This window comes from Heterocephalus glaber, unplaced genomic scaffold, assembly GCF_053883595.1.
Source record: "Heterocephalus glaber isolate CG9 unplaced genomic scaffold, H.glaber_assembly_v1.0 deba00001454, whole genome shotgun sequence".
NCBI classification, from domain to species: domain Eukaryota; kingdom Metazoa; phylum Chordata; class Mammalia; order Rodentia; family Bathyergidae; genus Heterocephalus; species Heterocephalus glaber.
The window spans coordinates 6190374-6215051 of NW_028258303.1; the positions used below are offsets into that span (position 1 = coordinate 6190374).

Genomic DNA, 24678 nt, shown 5'->3' on the forward strand with positions numbered 1-24678 from the left:
AAGTCATGACAATGATAAGTCAATATGTATCAGTTATAACCATTAATGTTAATGATCTTAATTCACCCATCAAAAGAAATAGACTGGCAGAATGGGTCAAGAAGCAAGATCCAATAATATGCTGCATATGAGAAACACACTCAATTCAAAAAGAAACTCATAGACTGAAAGTTAAAGAGTGAAAAACAATACTCCATGCAACAGGAACCTGAAAAAAAAGGAGTAGCTATCTGCTTTGCAGATCAAGTGGATTTCAAACCAAATCTGAAACACCTCCGGTTCAATGAATTTCAGATAAAGGATAATCAACTCGTATGTAGAAATCTATTGTGAACATGTGTTTTCATTTCTCTTAAGCAAAACTTAGGAACAGAACTGTTGGTTCTTAACAGTAATACAAGTAATTTCTATATGGTTTTCCAAAATGGTTTTATCATTTTACATTCACATTAGCAGCATCAGAATATTCTAACTGGTTCACATCTAAGCTGACATTTGTTCTTTTAAAACTTTTGACTTTATCTCCCTAATGAGTGTATAATATGATCTTGTTATTGTGCTGAGTAGTATTTTTCTGATTCTAGTATTGTACACATTTCCTTGTGCTGTACTGGCTATTTATCATCTTCCTGTGTCTATTTTTTAATTGGGTTGTCTATTAATGAGCTATAAGAGTTCTTTATATATTCAGGTTACAGGTTATATGCATTATAAATATGTTCTGTTTAAGGACTACTTTTCATTTTCTTAATGATGTCTTTTAAAGTTCTAAATTTTGATGGACTCTCATTTATCAATTTTTTTCTTTTATACATCATGTTTTCTGTATCCTAGGAAATTCTTGCCTACCGTAAATTCATGAACATTTTCCCTTATAATTTGTTCTTAAAGTTTTATAGTTTTAGTCTTTCATATGTAGGTTCGTAGGTTCTTTCAAATTATTTTTATGGATGGAAATAAAGGGTTGAGGTTAATATTTACATATGGATACTAGGTTTTCTAGTACCATTTGTTGAAAACACCATCTTTTCCTCTGCTCTTGAGTTTATGTTCTATAAAATGTTAATGTTAAATAATCTTTCAAAACTCAGTGGACCATATATGTGTGGTTCTATTTCTAGATTCTCTGTTTTATTCCATTGATTTATATGTCTTTCCTTACGCCAACATTGCCTTGCTTACCGTAGCTTTAGAGGACATCTTTAAATTAGGTACTAAATGTCTTCTAACACTGTTTTTTTTTTTTTTTTTACTTTTCTAGGTTCTTTTACTCCTACATATCTTTTAAATTTCAATATGCAATTTTTCATTTATAGTAAGTATACATATATTTTTATATATACCTTGTGTTTTCTAATCCTGCTAAATTCAAATATAAGTTCTAGGGGCTCCTAGAGATTTATTAGTATTTTCTCTGTAGATGACCATTTCATCTACATATAAAGATTTTACTTCTACCTTGCCAATCCTATACTGATTGTGTCATTTTATTGCCAGACTATTTTGGTTTAGGCCTATGTTTCAAAGTTTCATGGAAGATGAAGAGTAAGCATATTTGCCTTTGTTCCTCACCTTAAGGAGAAAGCATTGTATCTTCTCCATTCGTATAAGGCATTCTCACTGGAAGTATGGAGTACATGTCTTTGATCTGTTGAGAAGGTTCTGTTCTACTTCTAGACTCCTGATAGTTTTTACCATGAACAGGTGTGGAATTTAGTCCAATACTTTTTCTGCAACTATTGACAGGATCATATGGCTCTTTCCTTCCTTTTGTTTAAATGATGACTTATGGGGGTGGATCTTCCAGTGCTGAACCAACACTGCCATCCCTATAATAAAGCCACTTTCTACATACTGCCAGATCTGACTTCTAATAGTTTGTTTTGTTAAACAAATTTCTATCCATGTTCATGCTTTTTTCTTCTTTATCTTTATCCAGTTTTAGCATTAACACAATGTTGATTTCCTAAAATGAGGGGAGAAGTGTTCCTTCTTTTTTTTGCTTTAAATGTTTGATACAATTCAGCAGTTAAAATGTGTATGAGTCTGTTGTTGTCATATAGGTAGGTTTTCAAGCTAGGAATATACTTTCTTTAATAGGTGCTACTGAAATTTTATATTTCCTCCAGAGTCAGTTTCATTAATTTGTCTTCCAAGGTACTTCATAGAAGTTGTCAAATTTATTTCAAAAAAGATTTTTGTAATATTCTTTCTACATCCTTTTAAATTCTGTAAAATCTGTGGTAATGTCCTCTAAATTTTGATATTGTAATTAATACAATGTAAAATTGATATTGTGTAATAGGAAGAAAAGGTCTAAAAGAGTAGGGGAAGTGGAAGGGGTAGGGGAAAGGAAAGAAGGGAAAAGAAAAATTTGAGAAAATGAAAAAAAATGGAAACAAAGTCTTTGTAAATCAGGGAGGGTGGAGGGAGTGAAGGGAGGGCAGGGCAATGGGGGAAAAAAAAAAGAATCAAGATACGTCATGTAAAGGTACAAGATCCCAATGATGAATGTAACTGTATTGTATACCTAAAGTGTACCAATAAACTCAATGGAAAAAAAAAATATTGCCTGGGGCCTAAGATTTAGCTCAGTGGCAACGCATCTGCCTTGCAAACACAAGGTCCTGATTTCAATCCCCAGTACCACACACACACAAAATCTGTGAATTAATGAATCTGAGGCATTTGAGAGAAGTCAGGGTTGGAAATTCAGATGTGTTCATAATATTCAAGGAAGTAAATGAGCTTGTTCTGGGGTGAAGAATAGTAAGAGCCAGGGATGGAGCTCTGGAAGAAGAGAGTCCAGTAAAGGAGGCAAAAGAAAGATGAAAAGATAATCAGGGAAGAAAGGCAGGCAAGGACAGTTCCAAGGAGAAAGTTGCCAGGGGTCCCAGAGCAGATGAGATGTGCAGAGAGCAAAGGCCTGAGTACACCCGTTCCATTTGTCAAGTAGGATATCATGAAGACTTCTGAAAAACAGCCTTTTTTTTTTTTTTAAGAAGAGAAAATACAAGCCAAATTTCAGTGTTTTGAGGATAAAAATAAATGATAAAGCAGAGAGAACTGAAGAGTCTAAAACAAGTTCAGGAGAAAAGAAATAGTAAAGGAGATTCGGGATCAAAGCATGTTTTTAATCTTGAATCTGGTTTCAGGCTAAAGGATGAAGGAAATAAAAAATAACAACCCCAACCCCTTCCTTTATGTATCTCAGCATCCTCATCACTTTACATTTATTACCTCATTTAGTTCCTAGAATTCTTTAGCATCGCTATTGTCATGTCACAAATGAAAGAACTGCAATTTAAGACTACAGCAGACAAATAATATGCTTGCAGTTACCAAGCTAGTAAGAAAGATTGGAATTGGAATCCAGTATTGTCTGGTGCCAAAGCCTAAATGCATAAAGTTTATCAGCACAAGGGACAAACTCTATTTACCAAAGGGAGCAGAAACTGCATGGTTATGAAAGAGGAAGAACTTGAGCTAACATTTAAAGCAGGGAGATATCTAAATTCCTCAGTCTTTTACTCTCTTCTTTCCTTCCCAATTCTACACCTCAAAATTTCTTTTAATACCTAAAATACAGCTATTTACACTACTTATTCCAAGCCACACTTCAACTTCAGTCAATAGTTTTGACACAAACATTATTTTAAAGTGAAACCATTTGAAGTTCTACCTGAATTTCCCTAATTTGACGAAGGCAGACCCTCCTGAAAATACAGATGCCATGAAGCCTCCTCCAATAGTTTTCCACTAATTCCAGGAAGGAGACAGACTAGTCACTGAAGGTCTAACTGCACTGCTTCCTTTTTATTAATTTGCAATATAAACCTTTATTCTGCAACTGAGTCTTGAATAAGTGACCTCCACTTGCTTTTTAAATGAACTTTGTCTTTTAAACTATTTGCAGTTAATACACTGGTCCCCAAATATTGCAACCTACGTGGATAGAGAAAAAGAGAAATGTTTTCTCTTTGGTAGTAGCCAGTCATTTTTCTGAACAAAGATAATCTTTTCCCCAAAAGGAGATCTGGAGAGAAGACACATAATAATTTCACTAACCCCACTCCATATCCTTTACAGAAACTACTCTCACTATTTCAGCCACTGGTCTGGAAGATCTAAGGTTTTAAGAACAAGGTGACAGGTTTTCTATTTCTAGTGAGCTCAATGTTTTCTGAAGAATGTACCTTTTTCTTTTGATTCTATTATGAAGCACAGTGGGAAACTTAACAGAAAAGATCTCCTGCATTGAGGGCAGAAACAGAAGAGTGGAAAGCAGAAAGGATTGTAATATTTAAAAGCTAGAAACAAATCTGTGGGGATTTACAAAAGAAAGTGAAGAATCCTGATCTTAAAGCTACAAAAGCAATATTCCATTTTTCACAAAATGAAGACACATAAAGAAATATTACTAGAAGTGTTACTAAAATGAACGGTAAGGTGCATCAAAATGAGGCCTGTGCCAGCTCTTCTCAGAAGGAGTGTGGATATCAACTGCAGCGTTGAATTAATTATGGGAACACACATTAAGAAATTAGAAGGAGATTCTTGTAATTTGCTGGAAAGAATAAAGATGTAATATTTTTCACTACTATATTTTATTGCACAATAAATTGGAATGCTTATCCCTCAACCAGTCCTAATACCCTATCTATGAAGTTCTTCACTGAATAAAGAAAATGTCGCTTGTGAATGATTTTTTCCTTAAAAAAATGGGCATTGGTCCTATCTATTCTTGCTGTCCTCTGAATATGCTTTAGAAATGTTCCAAATATAATAGCACATGTATTGAAATATGTAAGTGGAGCTGGATGACCGAGGTCATTCTCAAAATGTTGAAAGAACTCACAAAACAAAGTAATTTTTTCAAACCCTTTGTTCTTGATAGGTGATCAGTTTTTTTATTCCCCTTGACTTTTATAAAAGTAAACGACCTTGCTTTCAAATGTTAATTGGTTGCTTCTTTATTTCCCCATGGACTTAATACCATTCAGCCTCAATACTTCATTTTCTTGAGTGCTTTATTGACCATGGTCTTGGAGTTTACATTTGGCTTGGAACAAAATAACAGGTTGTTATTTTTAATTGAACTGCAGGATACATTACATAAGAATCTATGGGGAAAAAATTTTAGGCTGAACATTTCATTTTCCCAATTCAAAAATCAGGCAAATAGCAGTGTTTCAAAATAGAAGAAAAGGAAAAAAAACCACTTTTCAAAATGTACAGTTTATTTGCTGATGCTATGATCACCTAGTGGCCTTGAAATTTCTTGATGAAAGATTTTAAACATGCAAGAATCACATTTCAGTTCAAGCATGATGGACTTTTTGTTCCAGGTTAGAATAACTACTAGGCAATTTACATGGAGATGCTGTGAAACAACAAATTAAAACCTAAACCTCTTTGTATTTTCCCTGATCAGTAAAGAACCCAAGGGATATATTCTGAAAAAGTATGCATTTGTCTTCTTTCTTGACCAATTTTTCCATTTCTGGGGCCTCCTTGCAGTCTGGTTGGTCTCCCCTTGATTGCCCCCGACCTTCCAGAGGGAGCTGAATTTTAACAGTAGAAGCTGACAGATGACTGAACTATTCCCAGATTGGGTGCTTTCTGGAGGTATGTCTTCTCATTTCAGACCACCCTAGAGTACATTTAGTGTAATGTATAGTGGTTTGATAAATGTTGCTCTACTGGTGGAAACATGTTACTGTGCCTTTGAAAGAACTTTAGTCCTACCTAGGGAGTAGCTTTCTCACTGGTAAGGCTGCCCTCTAAGACTGTGGTAGAAAAGCATATAAGATGTTGTGAAAAGGTTTTTTCTTCTGCAAACTGAAACCCACTTATTACACTATAATTTTAAGGTTGCTTCCCCCTAATCATTGGAAAGATTTGTAAAATATAAATACAAAGCTAAAAAGGTCTGGAGAAACCACATCTATATCCAGATCTTGCAGAGTGCTTGGCATCTGCTGAGTAGAACTTTGTGATTGTGTAGAGAGATAGAATGCTGCTGGTCTGGCACTGAAATGATCTTGGACTGGCTTAGGCATTTTAGAAAAATATTCATTTTTTTAACATTTCTGTCTGACCTAACATTCTTGTGATTATTAGGTAAATTTGTCAAGCTGAGAAGACATCTAGCGTTTTACCAACCTTAAAATTAAGAATGCTGTAAGATGGTATCTGAAGCCAACAGAAAAGATTTCTCTATTTTTCTGTAAATGGCCTATCTAAGGCCCCAGCAATGCATTTGTGAAATGTATTGATTTATAAATTTCTTTATTCTTAGACTATCAAAGATCATGTAACCAATTCCTCCTGAGAGCATATCATTTGGGGTAACTTGAATCTATGATTTCAGTCACTTTCTTTTGGCTCAGAATAAAAACTATTTCTTGTAAGGCAGAATTCTTATTTTACACTGATACTAACAAGGAAAACTTTCTTTGCTTTTTTTAACATTCATTTATGTACTCAATGCTAATTTATGTCAGGTATAAAACATCAACAGCAACATATGTTTGGGTCTCAGGAATAGCAGATGAACATGGGACTTCCCAATAAAAAGCTGGACCTTTTGAAAAGTTAGGGCAACATTTAAAACCTGAAATAGTGTGTGGCAGTGCCCTAATTCTGCTTCTAATATCTGTTAATTACTACAAATGCAAAGACAACAATGACTTTTCATACATCTTTAGTAAGTTTTGGCACAAAAGGATCCCCCCAAATGCCACCTTTCTCAAAAGACTCCACATCTTATATGAGCTCTGGAAATCAAGTCTACTTTCTGTAACACTGTCCCCAGCCCTGCAGAATTTCCCTTCATGCAGGGGTGGCCCAGTATTCAGCCAAGACTCAAGAGAACTTCTATGTGAATTTCTGAAAGTATTTTCCTGTATGGGAAACAGTATAAGCAGAAAACAGTATGGGCTCAGAAAACAGTAGTGCAAAGCTCTGGCATGCTGAGTGCTTTGAAAAAACAGAAAATGAAGGTCTCTCTGATCTTCTCCTCCTCTGACCCCATTTTTTGGGTTCCTCTTTCCCTTCAAAGCACAGGGAGGGCCTTTCTCCCAAGTTCCCTTACATGGTGATGGAATTTTCATGGATTTTTCCCCTGATATTTCACCAGCAGGAAAGATTAATTCATATCACTGGAAAGGAAACTGAAAGTCACCCACACAGAGGGGCTCTGGTATAGCCTACCAGCTTTCTCCTGAGGGTGGTTGCCTGAGAAGCTTTATCAGCACATTGCCATGCTGCTGGTCCTCCCTTCAATCTCCCATAACCTTTTCCATTTCCCTTCAGAATCCCAAACACCTACATGTTTTCAGTAGTTCAAAATGTTATTTAAACTTCAACTATCTGGCCCTTATTTGTCATGTCATCTGGCTCCCATGTGCAGGCAATTAATAAATTTTTGTGTCTTTTCTTCTGATAAATCTATTGTGTGTTTATTTCATAGACAGAAATACTGAACTTCCAGAAGGAAAAAATTCCTATGATCTTTTGATAACTTCCTTTTTCTAGAATGGATCTCCAAACCTATTAACTACCTCAGCCTTCTCACACTTGATCTCTATTTCCTCAGTTCAAAGATGCTGACAAGCTCCATCGTGGAACAACCTCTCTGGGACTCCATTATAGAAATTGGCAGCAGCCAGAAAGCTGAGGTCATTATTAGGATCATGTAGTCTTTTTTAACCTTCCAGGAATCAAACCATATTGCTATCTGTTGACCAATGTCTCAAAACATTTCGCTATATTTTGGTCAGTTTTATAGCTTATTGTAGGAATTTATTTACACGAGTCCTTGCCATTTCATCATTGCTGGGTACAGATTAGACAAACAAGAATTCAGTGTTTATTTTTAGCACATATGTAAGAAGAAATTATTTAATAGCTCTACATCTCAGTTATATCAGAAAAGTGCAAAAATAACCTTGAAAGCTCTAGTAAAGATTAGAGATATTAAAATACCAAGAATATTTATTAGTAAGTTATTTGGCATTGTTATCTGTAAGTTTTAAGTTAATTCCTTTCTACATTCCTTCATAACTCTAAAAAGTAAGACCAAACTCAGCAACACCTCTCCAGTTTTTAAAATTTATACTCATGTTCCTTTCTGAAGGATTTTGTGTAGAGCTGGTTTTTAGTTTTTTTGTGACTATACTGAAATTCCTGCCTTGCCAAAGATAATGAAAAACTTCAAGGTCACCTTAACATTCATTTTTTTTCAAATACAATGGCACATTGCATCTCTGAAAGTAAGGTATAATATAGTTCACATAACTTTGGCTAGACTATTGCTGAAGACATGGAAGCCAATGATTTACTGTTTTTGTATCTTTGAATTTGCAAATGACTCTTTAAATCCCTTTCTAAACTTCTAAAGAAAAGCGGTAAATCTATTTTTCAGAAGTAAATTATATATTTCTGAAATATTTATTCATTTTTAGTATGAGAATTCAGGTTTCAACTTCCAAGAGGAAAAAAAGTAGGGTCATACACAGTTACCTTATGTGCGATAATGATAGTAACACATGTCTGCATGACAATTATCTTTTTAAGAACTGATGTGATGCAAAAGAATAGGAAATTGTTGCGCCATTGTCATGCATCAATTTTCCTGATGATTTTACTCAGTCAGCATTTAAGTGAAAACATATCTGTGTTGCTATAAATTATAAAGTTTGCATAGGCTATTTTTCTCAAGTGCCTGTTTGTAAAAATCACATTTCCCCCTGTTCTCTCACATCAGATGGATATGATCAGCAGAAGAGACAGAACAATATATGAATATTGTATAGATCCATGCCTATGATTACACTCCTTCAACAACAAAAGTGCTCACCAGTTTACCTAAATTTGAGGCAATATCACAGTTGTAACAATGGTATTTTTAACCAGTTGATAAATATTATCTACATTATGCCGGGGATTTAGCTCAGTGGTTTCACTGCCTGCTGCGCAAGTGCAAGGATCCAAGTTCGATCCCCAGTACCAAAAAAAAAAAAAAAGATAGATATTATCTACATTATGATATGCTACCTTTATATCACAGATAAATTTCTTATACAATCATTTCTAAACTAGCTCTTTAAATGAGAATATTTTATGCAAGGCTGCTGTAATTTCACGTATTTCAATTACTTCAGATGATATTCAAATTTACTTTAGGATATTTTGATTTTTGGTAGAATGTCATAGCTCTATGCTTTTATATATGCTTTCACAGGGTAGTCTTTCTTTTTTATCAGTGCCTTGAAATTCCCTGCTCATCTTCCCAAACTAATTTAAGTATCATTCTTAAAGCCTGGTCCACTGAATACACAAGATGTAAATGCTTCCTTTTATTTTCTCCCTTATTTTATTATATATGGCAGATATATACAATTTTAAAACATTATTGTCCCAAAAGAAATTTTTCTCTCATTAGCATCACTTTCCAATTATCTGACATCCTCCAGTACTAGGCAATCACTAGTCAACTTCATACACCTATAGGTTTGTTTATTCTGCACATTTCTTATAAACAGAGTATAATATGTAGTTAGTTGTGACTGCTTTTTTCTACTGAGTATATTTTAAAGGTTCATCTATATTATCAATGTGTAATTTCATTTTATTGCCCAAAATTCCATTTTAGGACATACCACTTTTTACATACCCATTTTTTACCTGATAGACATTTGAGATGTTTCCATTTGGGGGACTAATGCTGCAATGAACATTTATGTTGGAAGTTTTTGTATGGAAATACATTTTCACTTTTTAAGATTATAGTGAAACTGCTATATCACATAGTAACTTTAGGTTTAATGTTTGAGTAACTGCAGACTTTCCTGAAGACAGCTGTACCATTTTTATATTCCATTAGCAGTACTCGAGGGTTTGATTTCTCAATGCCCTTATTAACACTTATTGCTCCTTTTGATAACAGCTATCCTAGTGGGTTTACAGTAGTGGCTCACTGTAATTTGGGTTTGCATTTCCATGGTGGAAAATGATGTTAATCATGTTTTCATATGTTTGTTGACCATTTTTCTGTCTTCTTTGGAAAGCTGTCCATATACTCTGATGGTTTTTAACTGGGTTCTTTTACTTATTTGCATTGAAATGCAATTACTCTTTAAATATACTAACAACAAGACTCTTGTCAGATATATGATTTGCAAATATTTTTGAAGGCTGCAACTTTTGCTGTGGCTGTTTTATTTGTTTTGGCAGCTTTACTAATTTTACTAAGGATTGGGTCTCTGGAACTCCACCCCCTGCCATCTCAGAAGTGACACTGCTCCATAAGCCATGTTCTTGCCCACAATGCAGTATCATTACAGGAGTGTTTACCATGCTAAACTGTTAATTTCACTTTGTTTTCTATATCATCCACTGAAAATTTACTAAGGCAGAATTATCATTCTTGCCTGGAGACCTTTACCAAACTTTATTACAAATTCTTGCAAAGGAGCCCTCTCCAGATGCTGGTATAAGAGCTATCAGCTCCCACAGTCAACTCCTTTCCCATCTCCCTGCTGTGAGGACTTGCCCAGTGATGCCTCTCATCAAACTTAATCTCCCAACTCCTAATGGTGACTCCAGGTTCAAGAGGCCCAAATATGAGACCTCAGGAGTCCTTAAACCTTTAAGAGGCAGATGAAAATGCTGCAGGTCCCCAAGTAGCAAAACCAAAACAAAAAAAAAAGAGGTCAAGAGCATTATAGGGTGATTACTGGTAGCATTTTTAAGATATACTAACATATAGAGCCTAATTAAACTTGACTGGAGCCAAACACAGTTCATCACAGACAATATAACTAATGTACATCTAGTTGAAATTTTTGAAGACAGTATTTCAGGTGATTTATTTGGTGGGTACTTTTGTTTATTTTTCTTCTAGGAAGCACCCACTGCAGTGGTGGCACAGTTGATGTGGTCCTCATTGGCAGATTTTCACAGTGAGGTAACTAACAATAGCTAAGACGAGAACTCATGATCATTCAATTTATATTTGTTTGCTTTAGGGTTCTCCAGATGATCTCCCACAAAAATTTGGAGTTTGATGACAATGATTAATTACGTGTTCATGATCACTCATACTGTTTTTGTTTTCCTTTAGTTCAATTCCCCATCACAGTGGTACTGCAGAGATAATGATATCTTACATTTAGAAACACTGTGCTCTTTACTATCTGATTTCATATTGTTTCATCCATTTAATCTCATAATAACCTTTACTGATCAGTTTTATTATTCCTACTTTATGGATGCAAAATTGATGTTCAGAATAGCTTCTTGGTTTCTATAAATTCAAGGATCTCTTATGCACAAAAGGTAGGAATTTATTCATATCTTTTGATTACAAATACAGTGCTCTTTGCTATATATTCTAAATGCTATTTAGTAAGAATATGCTGAGAGGAGATGAAGTGGAGAAAAAGCAATTAAGTAGGCTAAAGTATTTTGAATAAAACACTCACATATTATTTATTCTTTTGTTAAAAGATGCATTCCAAGGAAACTACATACATTACTTGACTTTATATATATTATGAAAAAACCCACAAGTTTCCTTTTTACCTGTATGCATTACAAACAGAATAAAATCTTGAAATTTCTGAAGAGGTATAGTCCAAGAAAAGAAAAAGGGGTAGGATCTTTCCTTCTATTTGAATTGCTATTTCCTAAGAGGATCACAGACCTATGTAATTGCACTCCATTTCTCTCTTTTCTCCCTCTATTTATTATACTGATTTTGCATAAATCTGTGCTTCCTAAAAATTACATAAAGTAGTTATAAAGTGTTAGGCCATTTGGAAATGAAAACATTGTGCAACAAGAAGGCAAACAATGACTGCCTCTAGGACCAAGTGAATTAATAAATGATTCTAAATCATTTCTTATTTTGTTATTTCCTACCAAATGTGGACTTGTTATTTCATAACACAAATGATTCTTGATATGTTGCATTAAAACTTTGTACCTTTCATCATAAAAGTTCATAGTTATTTGGACACGAGTGGGCTAAGTCATTTCCTAGTATCAACTATGCTGAAAGATTTTGTAGCCCTGATCCTTTTGAAAATGGTAAATCTTAATGCTCTTTATATTTATTACTGAGAATTAATATACAATTTTAACTGGCAGATTACAACTATAGCTCTTATAAAACAAGTTAGTTAAAAGCATATACTTCTAATTTTAGACATTAATAAAATAATATGGATTTTATTTGTGTAAAAACCATTTTGCTTCTCAAGTCCTCTCTCCAACTTCTAGTCTCCCAGAATTTTTTTTCCCTTGGAGACATCTAGGACATACAAAAGGTTCTTCCTATCTTGAGAGCTATAGTGGAAGCATTTCTCCCCTATGGAAAGGTTTTCTGACCTCCTCAGCCTAGTTGTTCATTAGTGCTGGCAGATGAATGTTGTCAATTTTCCCCAAGAGATCGTGTTCTATAACAGCAGCAGCCATGTCTGTTTTGTTTACTTCTGCATCCCCAGCACCTAGTGCATGCCTCTTATCACAGAAACGCTGAACAAATAATGCTAGGTTCAAGGTACTAATGAATGGATGGGAAACTGAGGAGCTACGATGTCAACATCAAATGGGGAGGAGGATGTGAGTTGGAATATGTTAAGACACGGAGATCTGAGGGGACTGAGAAGGTGAGAAATATCTACTCCTAGCTCCCTCAATTATGAGGAAAGGGAGAGGATTCTGAGAACAGTAGGTATCTTGGAAAACTATAAACACTGAAGGAGGTTGTGGGGTTTTTTTCTGTTTTTTGAGGTTTTTTTCGTCTTTAGGGCTTTGAGTGAGGAGCAGTGAACAAAGTTAAGATGTTTTTGAAGTTTTGGGGAGTCTGAGAAAACAAACTGTTCTCCAGAGTGGAACAGTGAGAAGCATGCATGCAGCTTAGAGCGCTTGTTAAAAAAATGAAATAGAAAAGAAAAGGCGCCCCTACAGAATTCCACCTAAATTTATTACTTACTCCACCAAGGTATATTAAAAAGAAAATAATTCAGGAGTAAAATATTATGCTGAAATAAAGAATATCTATCACTGAAGGAGATTTTTGCATTTCTCTTGGAAATCTGAACTTTGCAGACGAAAATCAAAAAGTTACAAATCCTAATACCACATATTCTATCAGTCTTACGCCTCGCCCTTTCTTATTTTTGTGATTACATGTCATTATAGTTTGAATCTAGAGCACCCTCCCTAGGCTCCTGTGTTGAGGGCTTGGTCTCTGCTATTAGCGCTATCTGTAGGTGGTGGAAGCTTAGGAAGTAGAGCCAGGGCGGCAGATTTAGCTCAGTGGTTCCACTGCCTGCCTCGCAAGGTACCAAGGTCAATCCCTGATACAAAAAAAAAAAAAAAAAAATGCTCTGGAAGTGGAGCCAGGTTGGAGGAAGCAGGTCACCAGGATTGTCCTCAGACCCCAGCTCTCTCTCAGCATTTCTACCCCACACACTTCTGCCCTGATGTTTCTGCCTCTGCTCAGATCTGAAAGCAACAGAACCATGGCTAAAACCTCTAAAACCATGAACCAAACAAGTGTTTCTTCTTGTTATTTGTTAATTTTGACTCAGCAAAACAAAGGTAACACATATACAGATTTTTTGTAATTCTTTTCCCTTACCCTTCACATACACATTCACAAACACATACCCGGGTTGACATTACCAAGATATTCTAAATGGCTCATTCGACAAAAATATTTACTAAGCTACTTCTATATTCCATGCATTATAACTAAAAAACAAATTTTTGTCTTTGTAAATTACTTAGATTAATAGGGGATTCCAATACTAATGAAATTATTAATTAAAAATATATAGAGAAAGAGAATCTGAGTAAAAGAACACAGTGTAATAGTTAATAAAATTGTCTCCTGCATCCATGAAGCCAGTCATGGTGAATGTCACATAAAATTGGATTATAAAAAGACTGTGACATCTGTCTTATACTCACTTGAGTTCTCTGCGTGTGTCTCTCTGTCTCTATCTCTCTGTCTCTCTCTCTCCGTATATGTCATATATATATCACATATATGTATCTCATCTTTGCATCTCAGGAGTTGAGGGAAATGCTTAACTTACAATATATACTCAGTAAATAATTTTTGAGTTAAGGCAAACAGTTTACTATGTACTATAAAATATTTTTACCTCTTTCAGACCTCAGGTAATATATATAAATTTTCCCAGGTAAATAAGGCCTACTGAAAACAATTTCAAGTAGTGAGACTAATAATGGAGAGTTTCAGGAAAAGAAAATTACTCAGCAAGTAACTCAGTAGAGAGCACTGTGCTATAGGCATGCTAATAACATTTATTATGGAGAGTTGTCTAGAGAAACGTGTCATGCTCTCAAAATATAGTTTGGCTCTTGTTCTGTGTGATATTAAAGATAAGCTTTTTTGGGGCAGGGATTTATCTCAGTGGTGCTGCCGCCTGCCTCGCCGGCACAAGGTTGTGAATTCGATCCCTTGTACCCCCCCCAAAAAAAGATAGGCTTTTTTGTGCATTTCCTAATTTTACCCTTCTATGACTATGATAGATTTTTAGTTTGAATATAATTTTATCATTTATATTATTGTCCTATTGTTTCTCAGTTGACTCACTTTTTATCATTACTTCTTTTGTTTTGAAGATATTCTTTAAAATAGTCTTCTTATGAAGGTTTCTTGTCCAGTGCTTTGGATTTGACTTTCCAGAAATGTTCATTGATTTAATTTTGTAAATATATCACATGTTATTTCACTTAAAATGTTTTCTGTTGTGTGATGCAAAACTGTAATACATACACTTTAACCTGATTTAGTGATGTATTACAGTTTTGAATCACACAACAGAAAGACAGGGAAGGTGGGTGAACAAGACTGGATTATTCCCTAGTCCTTTTTTTTCGCTGTGTGGACAGTGATCCTCTTCCTCATTCTCTTCCTGTACTGAAGTTCACAGATACAGTTAGTAGTCTCTATCCCTTGCTTCTAGTTATTACCACATCAGGTGATATATCTCCCTCCTTGCACTCCATCAGCCTTCATCAACCTCAAGCCTGGGTGTACACATATGCCTTTGTGCTTCTACGCCCTGTCTTGAGTCCATTAGCCATATTTACATTCCTGTTTATAATCCCTTTATTTAATTATTTCAGTGAATTTTTAAACTATACCAGTTATTTGCCTCTAGAGTCACAAACCATAAAATGTTGAATTATTTGGTTTAGGATATATAGTAAATTATTTCTCTCAAGTCAAGGAAATATCCTTAACTCCAATGATAAGAATGGAGATTTGAAAATTTAGATAAGGAGTATCAATTTTGCTAACATATGTGTAATTGATATTACAGATTTCTTAAAAAGTAAAATATGAGTGGGTAGAACTGAGGCTAGATTTCAGTTGCAATATCATAAATATTAAATATCTTATCCAGGGCATTTACACAGGGGGCATTCTCTTTATCTCTTTTGGAAAATGTTGAAGATAAGTCCTTGGAAAACAAAAGGATAGCATTTAGGTGGCCAGATCAAATTAAGTATGGACTAAATCCTAGTTCCAGGGTAGTAGGGTACAGCATCAAGATTTTGAAGTTATGGGATGAGTTGAGGGAGTATGATTGCCAGTTTTATATGGAAGAAGTTTGCAAGAACATATATACTCAGCCATTAAAAATGAGAAATTAGAGACATTTATAGCTAAATAGATGCACACTGAGGCAATACTCTTAAGTGAAATAAATAGGACACACGTGTAAATACCAAAGTTTCTCTAGTGTGAGAAACTGAAAGGGTAAATAAGAACTAAAAGGTATAATAGATAATATGAACTAGGAAGAAAAGGGGCAAAGGGGAAGGGGAAATGGGAGGGGTAGGGGAAAGGAAAGAAGGGAATGGAATTAATATGAGAAAATGAAAAAAAGGAAACAAAGTCTTTGTAAATAGGGAGGGATGGAGGAGTTGAAGGGAGGCCAGGGTTATGGGGTAAAAATAAGAACCAAGAGAGATTATGTAAAGGTGCAAATTTCCAATGATGAACATCATTATATTGTATACCTAAAATGTACCAATAAAATTAATTTAACAAAAGAAAAAAAAGAACAAATATCTGGGATCTAAACCTGGAAAGTTACTCGTACAAAATAACTAAGGTCAATATTGGTTTTTGTTCTCAAAGATTCAGGAAGCGTGTAAAATTGTTAAACAGAATGGCTGACTGTTGTGGGAATGTAATACATGGAAATCATTTCACTTAGCTGGGCATCCAACTGATATATCCATCACAGAAAATTTGGGATAAGACAGATTGTCCACCTAACTCTGCTCACAACCCATACTCAGGACCTGTGCAGACAAAGCTTTTAGGAAACAGCGATCATAGTATGTCAGGAAGGTGGACCTGGTCTAGATAAGCCTGAGCACTGTGAGACGCATACCATTCAGTAAATAAAATAGCTATCACTTCATTCAGCCTCGAAATAAATTGAAAATAATTGATCCTGTGAAGCTTTCCCAATAACACCTACTTTTACTTTATACAGAGTCAAATATTCCAATTCTCAGGTAAAAATAAAAGTGCTATAGATGCTTCAATTCTCATATTTATCATGATAGGAGTGGAGCAAGTGTAATGTATCTCTGAGAAAAGGATTCAAGTGATTTGTAGTTGAGATTTTCTAGATTTGAATTCCAACTCCGTTCTTCCTATCTGTAAAACCTCTCTATATTTTTTTCAAGTTCTAAGTGTCTTGATTTCCTCACAGGAGTGAGGATTCTTGAGATCAGTAAAGTCTTTATTCCTTGGGAAAGCTATGATAACTGAATAAGACAATACACATAAAAATATTTTATAGAATAGCTGGCACATAGTAAGTATTTAATAAACCTTAGCTGCTTTATTTTATGTGTGTTTTCCTAAAATAATTCTGTGTATACCCTAAAAATAGATTTCTATATTATTTATCATACATCTATCACTGTTTATCATACAATAAGTGCTAAATAAATATGTGCTTAACAACTGAGGTTAATTTGTTCTACAAATTTGTTTTCTTATTTCAGAGGAAAATAAAATATGTATACTGCCTACTTATTGCAGTTGTCACTGAAGCTTCCATGATAATAACTAGAAAGAGGACAATAGTTCACTGTCATTTAAATGTCTGTCTTTTTAAAAATTAACACCAGCACATAGGTCTAAATGCATACCTGCACTCTTAGGTGCAAACAGGAATGCATTCACTTTTTTCTTACAATAATTATTTAAAAAAAATAAAAACATTAGTAAACTAATAACTAAAATATATTAAGAGGTACACAAAAAAGGGGGAATAGGCTACTCACTTGAACTTCCTTTTGTAGATACTTTAGAAATCTCTTTTCAAAACAATGAAATCATGTGAGGTCTATTTAATTTGTGTTAAAAAACATGCCAAGGGTAGCCACTGATGAAAACTCAACCATGATCAATGTATCAAAAAGACTGTCTCTTCCACTTATTAATTTTGTAATTAATGTAGCCTATATGAGATTCTTTCCAAATTTAAAAACAAATTGGGTTTCCTAAAGAAAAATAAAGCTAGTAATTACAGACTGATTTTGAAACATATAGTAGCACAAGGTTAAGCATGGTGAAATAGCATGGAGAAGTGCATTTTTCATGTTTTATGGCTATTTAGACACAGCCACTTGAGTGCTTTACTGTTTCAGAATGTTTCTATTATTTTATATCTTTTTTATGAGAGAAAATAATAATGATAATAGTTACCATTTATTGACTTTATACCAAGTACACTGAATTGAAACAAATGCATCACATGTATAATCCCATTCACAGTGATTTATAAAGACAGAAACATATCTGCTTATTTTATGTGACAACGTCCCCAGTAGCCAGCACTGACATTGGAACACAGTTGTTACTCAACAGATATCTATTAAATCATTGAATGATCTTTCCTTTGAAGGAGGTCCTTATTAGAAAAAAAGTATCTTAGTCTGTTAATATGTTACTATTACTGAATGTACTGTACAATATAAAATTTACCTTTATTTGTCATGGTTGTCTGCATTTATGATTGTTAGCATTGTAGTGAGTGAATGCTTGAGGGATGCTGTTAGTTTATAAGGTGTATAAAGCTGGAAATTGTGTAAACCATGTCTAAGAAAGTTCCTGACCAATGCAACATAATTAATGAAATGCCTGCAAAAACTTGGTCGTGATCCACATAAACTGACGAGCAGAAAACATGACCACTAAAACTATTTAGAAAGCATAGTCAAGATTTCTTTAAAGTTCTTTTAAAATTGTGGAATTAGGTAATTAAACATAAAGGAACCTCCAAAAACCAAAGCCAAGGCTCAGATGAGACTTACCAGAACGGTCACCACACGGAGAACTACTCCACGCATGTTGTTCTCAAGTTTCTTGTCAGTCAAGGATCCATTGAGTCCTGTGACAGGATTCCAGCACCCAAGCTGAAGGATAAAAACAGCTTTAGTCACATTTCTTTCTGAAGAACAGTTCAGTTGCAACTGTCTGGACTGCAAAGAGAGCTGTGTGAGAGCTCTTTGCATATTCAGTATAGAAAGTGTCCTGCACAGAATTCCTTCTCAACAGCAGACTGAACAATCAGAAATAGCATTTCCTGCTTTTCAAAATCATTTTATGGCATAGACACTACCCAACATGCTTTAGGAGGCTTACTAAGGACATCTGATTTAATGGGGAATTATATATACACCAATAACTCAATCACTAATTGGAAAAATAATAGCGCATATAATTCGAGCATAATGTCTACTCTAATATATCAGTTACTGCACAGGTTAAATTTTCTTGTAGCTTTAATGTTTTAATTTAACCTTACACAGTTTTTATTCTGAAAATAACTACTAAAATCTTTAAAGTATTTTGATATGATTAAAGGGGTAACTGCTTTATTTGAGGAGGGAGATCATGTATGGGGCTTTGTTTCAAAGTATTCACAGTACACAAAACAATGTAATTTGCCTATTCTGTCAGTGCTACGAATTTGTTGAAATTTTGGCAGCAGTCTTTCTGCCAAAGACTTGCAATGATTCACTGCTCTGTACCCTCTAAAATATGGGTTGCATTCTAGACCCTTATGGAGTTCTTACCCCTTGTTATATCCAAATCTGAGGGCTACCAGTTTAAAGATTAAGGCCCAAACACTGCATTGGGATAACAATGGATGAGTCTCAATCAGAAATAAGGAGGAAAGAAAGAGATGATATGAATTGGATTAAGAGATAACTACTCAAGGGGTGGAGCTGCCCAGAGAATACTGTAATACACATTTTGGAGGAAATGCACACTACAAACCCAAGGACCAACTGCATGAGCCTTCACATTTGGGAACCTACTCTGCATTCTCACATTTTAAAATGTAACAGAGCTTCACTCATATTTGGAGATTGTTCTGATAACTGAATGATTATAGGGGCACCTAGGTATTTGTGTTGTCTCCTTCTGATGACTGATTTATTTCCTAGTATTGGATTTTCTTTGTGGCTTCCAAAGTCATCAACACACTGGCACATCTTCTTCATAAATAAATGACTTAAGTGTTTCCCATTAAAATTCAAATTTCTCTTTGAGCTCTCGAAAGGTGTTTAATTAAGAAAATGAACATGTGCATAGTATATTGTAAGCGAAGGATTTGTCACAATATAAACAGCAAAGCCAGCTTTTTCCTTATTAAAGTAATCTGAAAAAGAGTGCTAATTGTGAGATTCAACTGTAAAAGCACATTAAATTCATACAATGATATGTCATTGTTAGTTACATAAAAAGTCTAATTAGAACTTAGATCCAATTAGCAAATCCAAATGTGTTGAAAGTCTAATTATCAGAGATATTGTAGTGCTCTTGCCAAATTTAACACCTTATGAAATTTCTTTTGAGCTTTTGCTCTCTTCTGAGGTCAACCAAAGTCTATCCTCTGTTACATTCCTGGATACATACTTTTTTTTTTTTTTTGGTGCTGGAGATTGAACTGAGAACCTTGTGCTTTTGAGGCAGGCATGGGGCCATTTGAGCTAAATCCCCAGCCCATGGATACCCACTTTTTCCAATGACTTTGAAAAGATTTTATTTTCCTATACCAAATAATATTAATAGAAAAAGTGATATTGGTAAGATTAAGAGAAGAGCTAAATTTCCAGTGTGTTATTACAAAATTTTACAACAGCATTACTTAATTTCAAAACTTAACCAATAGCCTTTAGAATAGAATCTTATTTGTGATAAATGTGTCTGTATCAAAGATAATAAAACATTTTCCTTCAAGTTGAGTTTTAAGTTTTGTGAGCCCATTGCAGGTTTGCCTAAGTAAAGCACATCCATCCACATGAACTTAATTGTGGCATTTTTGGTGTACTGAGCAGTCAAAATATTTACAGCTGGGTTAGCAGCAAAACTTATGGGCCAATTTGTTTCAACAAAACTCTGAACAATCACTTATGTAATTTCCAGCTGTTTCTAAATCAATATACTCCTTTAAATATAACTAAATATAGGCAAAGGTTTATAATTCTGAAGTACTCTAGTGTTGTAGGTTTGAAATAACAATAAAAAAGGATTTGGAATAGGTAGAGTAGGTAAACATATCTTCATAACTAGGGCAGTGGCTTGAATGTTACTAATGCTATGTATGATGTTTCTTCTCATTTTATTTTTCAGTTTTAATGTTTGGTCAGACACATTTTCATATATGTATTGCAAGACAATCTTTCCTATATGATAAATATTTTTCACCTTTTAACATTTTTCTTTCTCTCTCTTTTTATCTTAGTCACATGTCTTTTGATCATAGTACTTATAAACTTGCTCCTGTTTCATAGTAGCCATGGTTGGTTTTCAGGATTAATATATTCCTTCTACTTAACTCAGTTCTTCCCTCATATACATAAACTCCAGTGTTTCCTAAAAATTAGCTGTGGAAATTAAGAACTAAGGAGTTCAAAGATTGGATTTTAAGATGCAGAAAGTTTAAAATGCTGATTCTCTAAAAAACTAGAAATAAATCAAATCATCATACAACAAAATGACCTATAACAAATCAATAAGAAAATAAATGATACTTATTTCTTCTGTCCACTGCATTTTGAAATACGTTCTCCATGTCAGCTATGGTACTGAGCTCCTTGTACCAGATCTCACTTAGTAACTTCATAAGGAGATGCTATTACCATGACTGTTTTACAGGCAAGCGAAATAAGTTTCAATTCAGGTCACATACCTACTAAAAGATGAAACTAGAATTTATAATAGTTTTACTTAAAGTCCAGATTCCATGATTTTAAATGCATTTTGTTTAATACTTCTTAATTCGTTTTTATACAATCCATTTAAGGTAACAGGGAAGATATTTCTACTTTGTAGCCAAGGACAATGAAGCTCAACTTCTTGGTCAACTCTACATAGTATATAATAAATTCACATCATGGTAGTAAAATTTAAAGAGTGATATTATCCTTAACGTTTCTATAACTATTGTAACATTTACAAGTATATGTGTGCCGATTATATGAGCTTTACTTGTATTAACTCACTTAATTCTCAAAACAACTGTTTGAGGAAGGTACTACCCTTGTTCCTATTTTACAGAGGAAGAAACAGAAAATTGAGACATGTAGTTCTTTCCACTTTTATTATCTTGTATCCACTTGAGTAGTCAAGAGGGCACTGAGTAGTGGAAAGAAATAGAAAAATGAAGTTTGAAACAAGGCACTCAAAAATATTTCTAGGATTCTTTATTTTGTGGGCTCAAATTGCTAAAAATAAACGTGGAACATATTTCATTTATCCTGGGGCCTGATGATGCCTAACAATGTATACCAAAGATAAATAAGGAAACAAACAGCAGCAGCAGATAGGGGAAATTATATTGATTAGCCACATCTTTTTGAAGGATTTCTCAAGTTTTAAGATCTCTTAATTTCTGCTCACATCTACTCATTTTCCTGCGGTTCACTTCAAGATATTCTGCTTGATTGTAAAACTCTTTCAAATAATAAGCAATAAAAATGAGTTAGGTTCCCATTGATTCCCACTGAATTAGTCTCTACAAAAAAATGTTCCTTACAGCATAGTCAGACTGACAGGCAGTTTGCTTAAGAAAAAACTAGAATTTCACACAGATTCAAGCACGAGGCTTATCTAAAAACTTCTTTGGTTTCATTGTTTGAAATCCCATTAATCTGACTTCTTTGGCTGCAATGAAGAAGGTTGTTTTGGTCAGGTTGTTTTGTTGCTTTAGTTTGTTTTAACAATCAGGGCAGGGACTAATAAAGATCACATACAATCTCATACTATCTATTCAGCAGAGCACCTTCCAAATAAAAAATAATAAAGTGGTCCCTCCAGCGCATGAAATTTACAGAATGTCACACTGCTGATGGCAAAACAAGATTGGCTATCTTCTGTGGTCTGGCAGTCTCAAGAAAATTTAGAAGAGATAAAGTAAGAACCAATTCCATACCCTTTCAATTGTAGTTTATAGATTTTCTATAGTATTTTCTGGTTACTGCCTAAAGTCATTAAAAACCTTTAAAAATCTTAGTGTTCTAATTATTTCCTTCAATGGAGCTTTGGCAATAATGATCATGTAGCAGTCTGTTAAAATCAATGTAATATCTTGTGTTCAACAAACTGGTTGATGTATTTGCATGAGTGCAGTAGCATGCTCCTAACATATATTCTAATGATTGGCTTTATATTTTTACTTTTTTTTCCTAAATGTTTTCACTTTTCATTTGTCCATTGCTTATAAGGAATGGCTTTTGACTCTGGAGCTTTACATCACTATTTTTCAGACAGTGTTAGATGTCAAAAAGAGCTGAATTGCTCAACTTTAATTTTACGCTCAATAGTTTGTAGACTTTAATAACGGGAGTCAAGAGAGCTTTTAATTGCATACTGAGTAGAATGCCCTGCTTATACTCAAATGGAATAAACAAAGCCTGGCTATACTACCAAAGCTCCAGCTGCAGGGTAGGAAACAGCCACTGCACTGAGGGCAGTGTGCTACTCACTGCTGTTTCATTTATTTGCTTTCATATCCTTTCCCCAAAGAGAAAACAAAGGTATAAGCCAATGGGCTTGAGAGCTAGTCATTTAGAAATGTGCATTGTTTATTTGGTAAATATTACTTGAGTAATGGGATAGAAATGCAAAAAAAAATGTGGCAAGTTGACATAAATGCGTGTTTATTAGAGCTAAATTGGGATGTTTTCTGCTCTGACATGTGTAGGAATGCACTGTGTTGGTAATCCCTCCAATAATAATTTTCTTTATGGAATTCTCCACCTGTAAAATAGGTTCCATGCGTGAGACTTGCTCCCTTGAGGATGATTATGTGCTCCTAAGAGTCTATTCCTACAGTTTGGTCATTACCCTGAAGTAACAGCCCTTCCTGAGATTATGTCGAATAGCCTTAGCACTTGAGTTTCCTTCAGAACAGTGTGCGTGAAAAGTCAGGGGAAAAAACCCCCGTGATTTGTCTGCTTATGTCTTCCTGCTTCACTAATAAAACTAAAATTTCTATGCTATATAAGAAGATGAACTTGTTACATGATTTCTAAAAATGAAGAATATAAAAATGAGAATATATATACATATATATGCATACACATATACACATATATGTGGAAATGGCTTAAAGTTGTATCATGTAGTCATAATAACTACCCTCAGTTATCAAGTGGAGTTTAATCACTTACCAACTGATTTAATGATATTTTACTATGATTAGTTTTCTTTTGACAATTCTTGTTGGTATAAAATTACTGTTACACTATATTCAGAAGCAATATAATGTAACAGTTAACATTAGAAACTCCAGAGATAGGGCTTTGGGTTAGGGGTACCATATGTCTAGAATTTTAGCTATTCAGGAAGCTGAACCAGGTTTGATTCCAGCCTGGGAAACACAGTGAGACTGTATCTCAAAATAAAATAAAAGATTGGGAAGGCCTGGGTGCATGGTTTAGTGGTACAGTACGTTCCTAATATGCACAATACCCTGGGATCTGTCTCTGATACTGTAAAAACAGATCGGAACAAAACTTCAGAACTGGACCGCGTGGATTCGAGTGCCTACTCTAGCACTTAGGTGCTGTTAACCTCATTTTTTTTTCCATCTTTCAGATGGAAATAGTAAAAATGACTTCTCATAAGACTGTTGAGACTATTTGCCTGATGTAAAACATCAAGTGTTGAGGAGTATTCTTGGCACATAAAGTCTCAGAAAGTGTCTGATACCATTACTATTATATACCAGAATTATTTCGTTGTTCCTTGCCCTGTCTCATTCTCAGAGGTAACTGAATAATTTCAGTGATCAAGCATCTTTGCTCTCCTGCAAAGTCTCATAACATGGGAAAAATAAAAACAATTTTTTTTGCCAGAATATAGCACATGTGGCATCTAGTTCATTTGCCGTTAGAGTACTCATTCCCAACTGAAATCCTGAGCCTGGGCTTCACTGTTCATAATCCTATCATCATCATGGTCTTTGATTCCCAGCCAGAACCATCCATCAGGCTCTGCATTCATTCAGCATTCTCCAGCTTCTCTAGCCCACATTTCAAAACCTTTCCAAACTTCTCTTGCAAACCAGTGCCAAATGATTGGAA

General features: G+C 34.5%; 1 protein-coding gene across 5 annotated transcripts in view; it reads right to left on the minus strand.

Annotated features, from left to right (window-relative positions):
• Positions 1 to 24678, minus strand: part of Grid2 (glutamate ionotropic receptor delta type subunit 2) — a 1480136-nt gene that overhangs the window by 397758 nt on the left and 1057700 nt on the right. For all 5 annotated transcript variants that reach the window (XM_087215774.1, XM_021261081.2, XM_087215773.1 and 2 more), the window contains one exon: positions 18394 to 18495. In XM_087215774.1, the coding sequence (XP_087071900.1) occupies positions 18394 to 18495 (102 nt within the window). The remainder of the gene's footprint in view (positions 1 to 18393; positions 18496 to 24678) is intronic.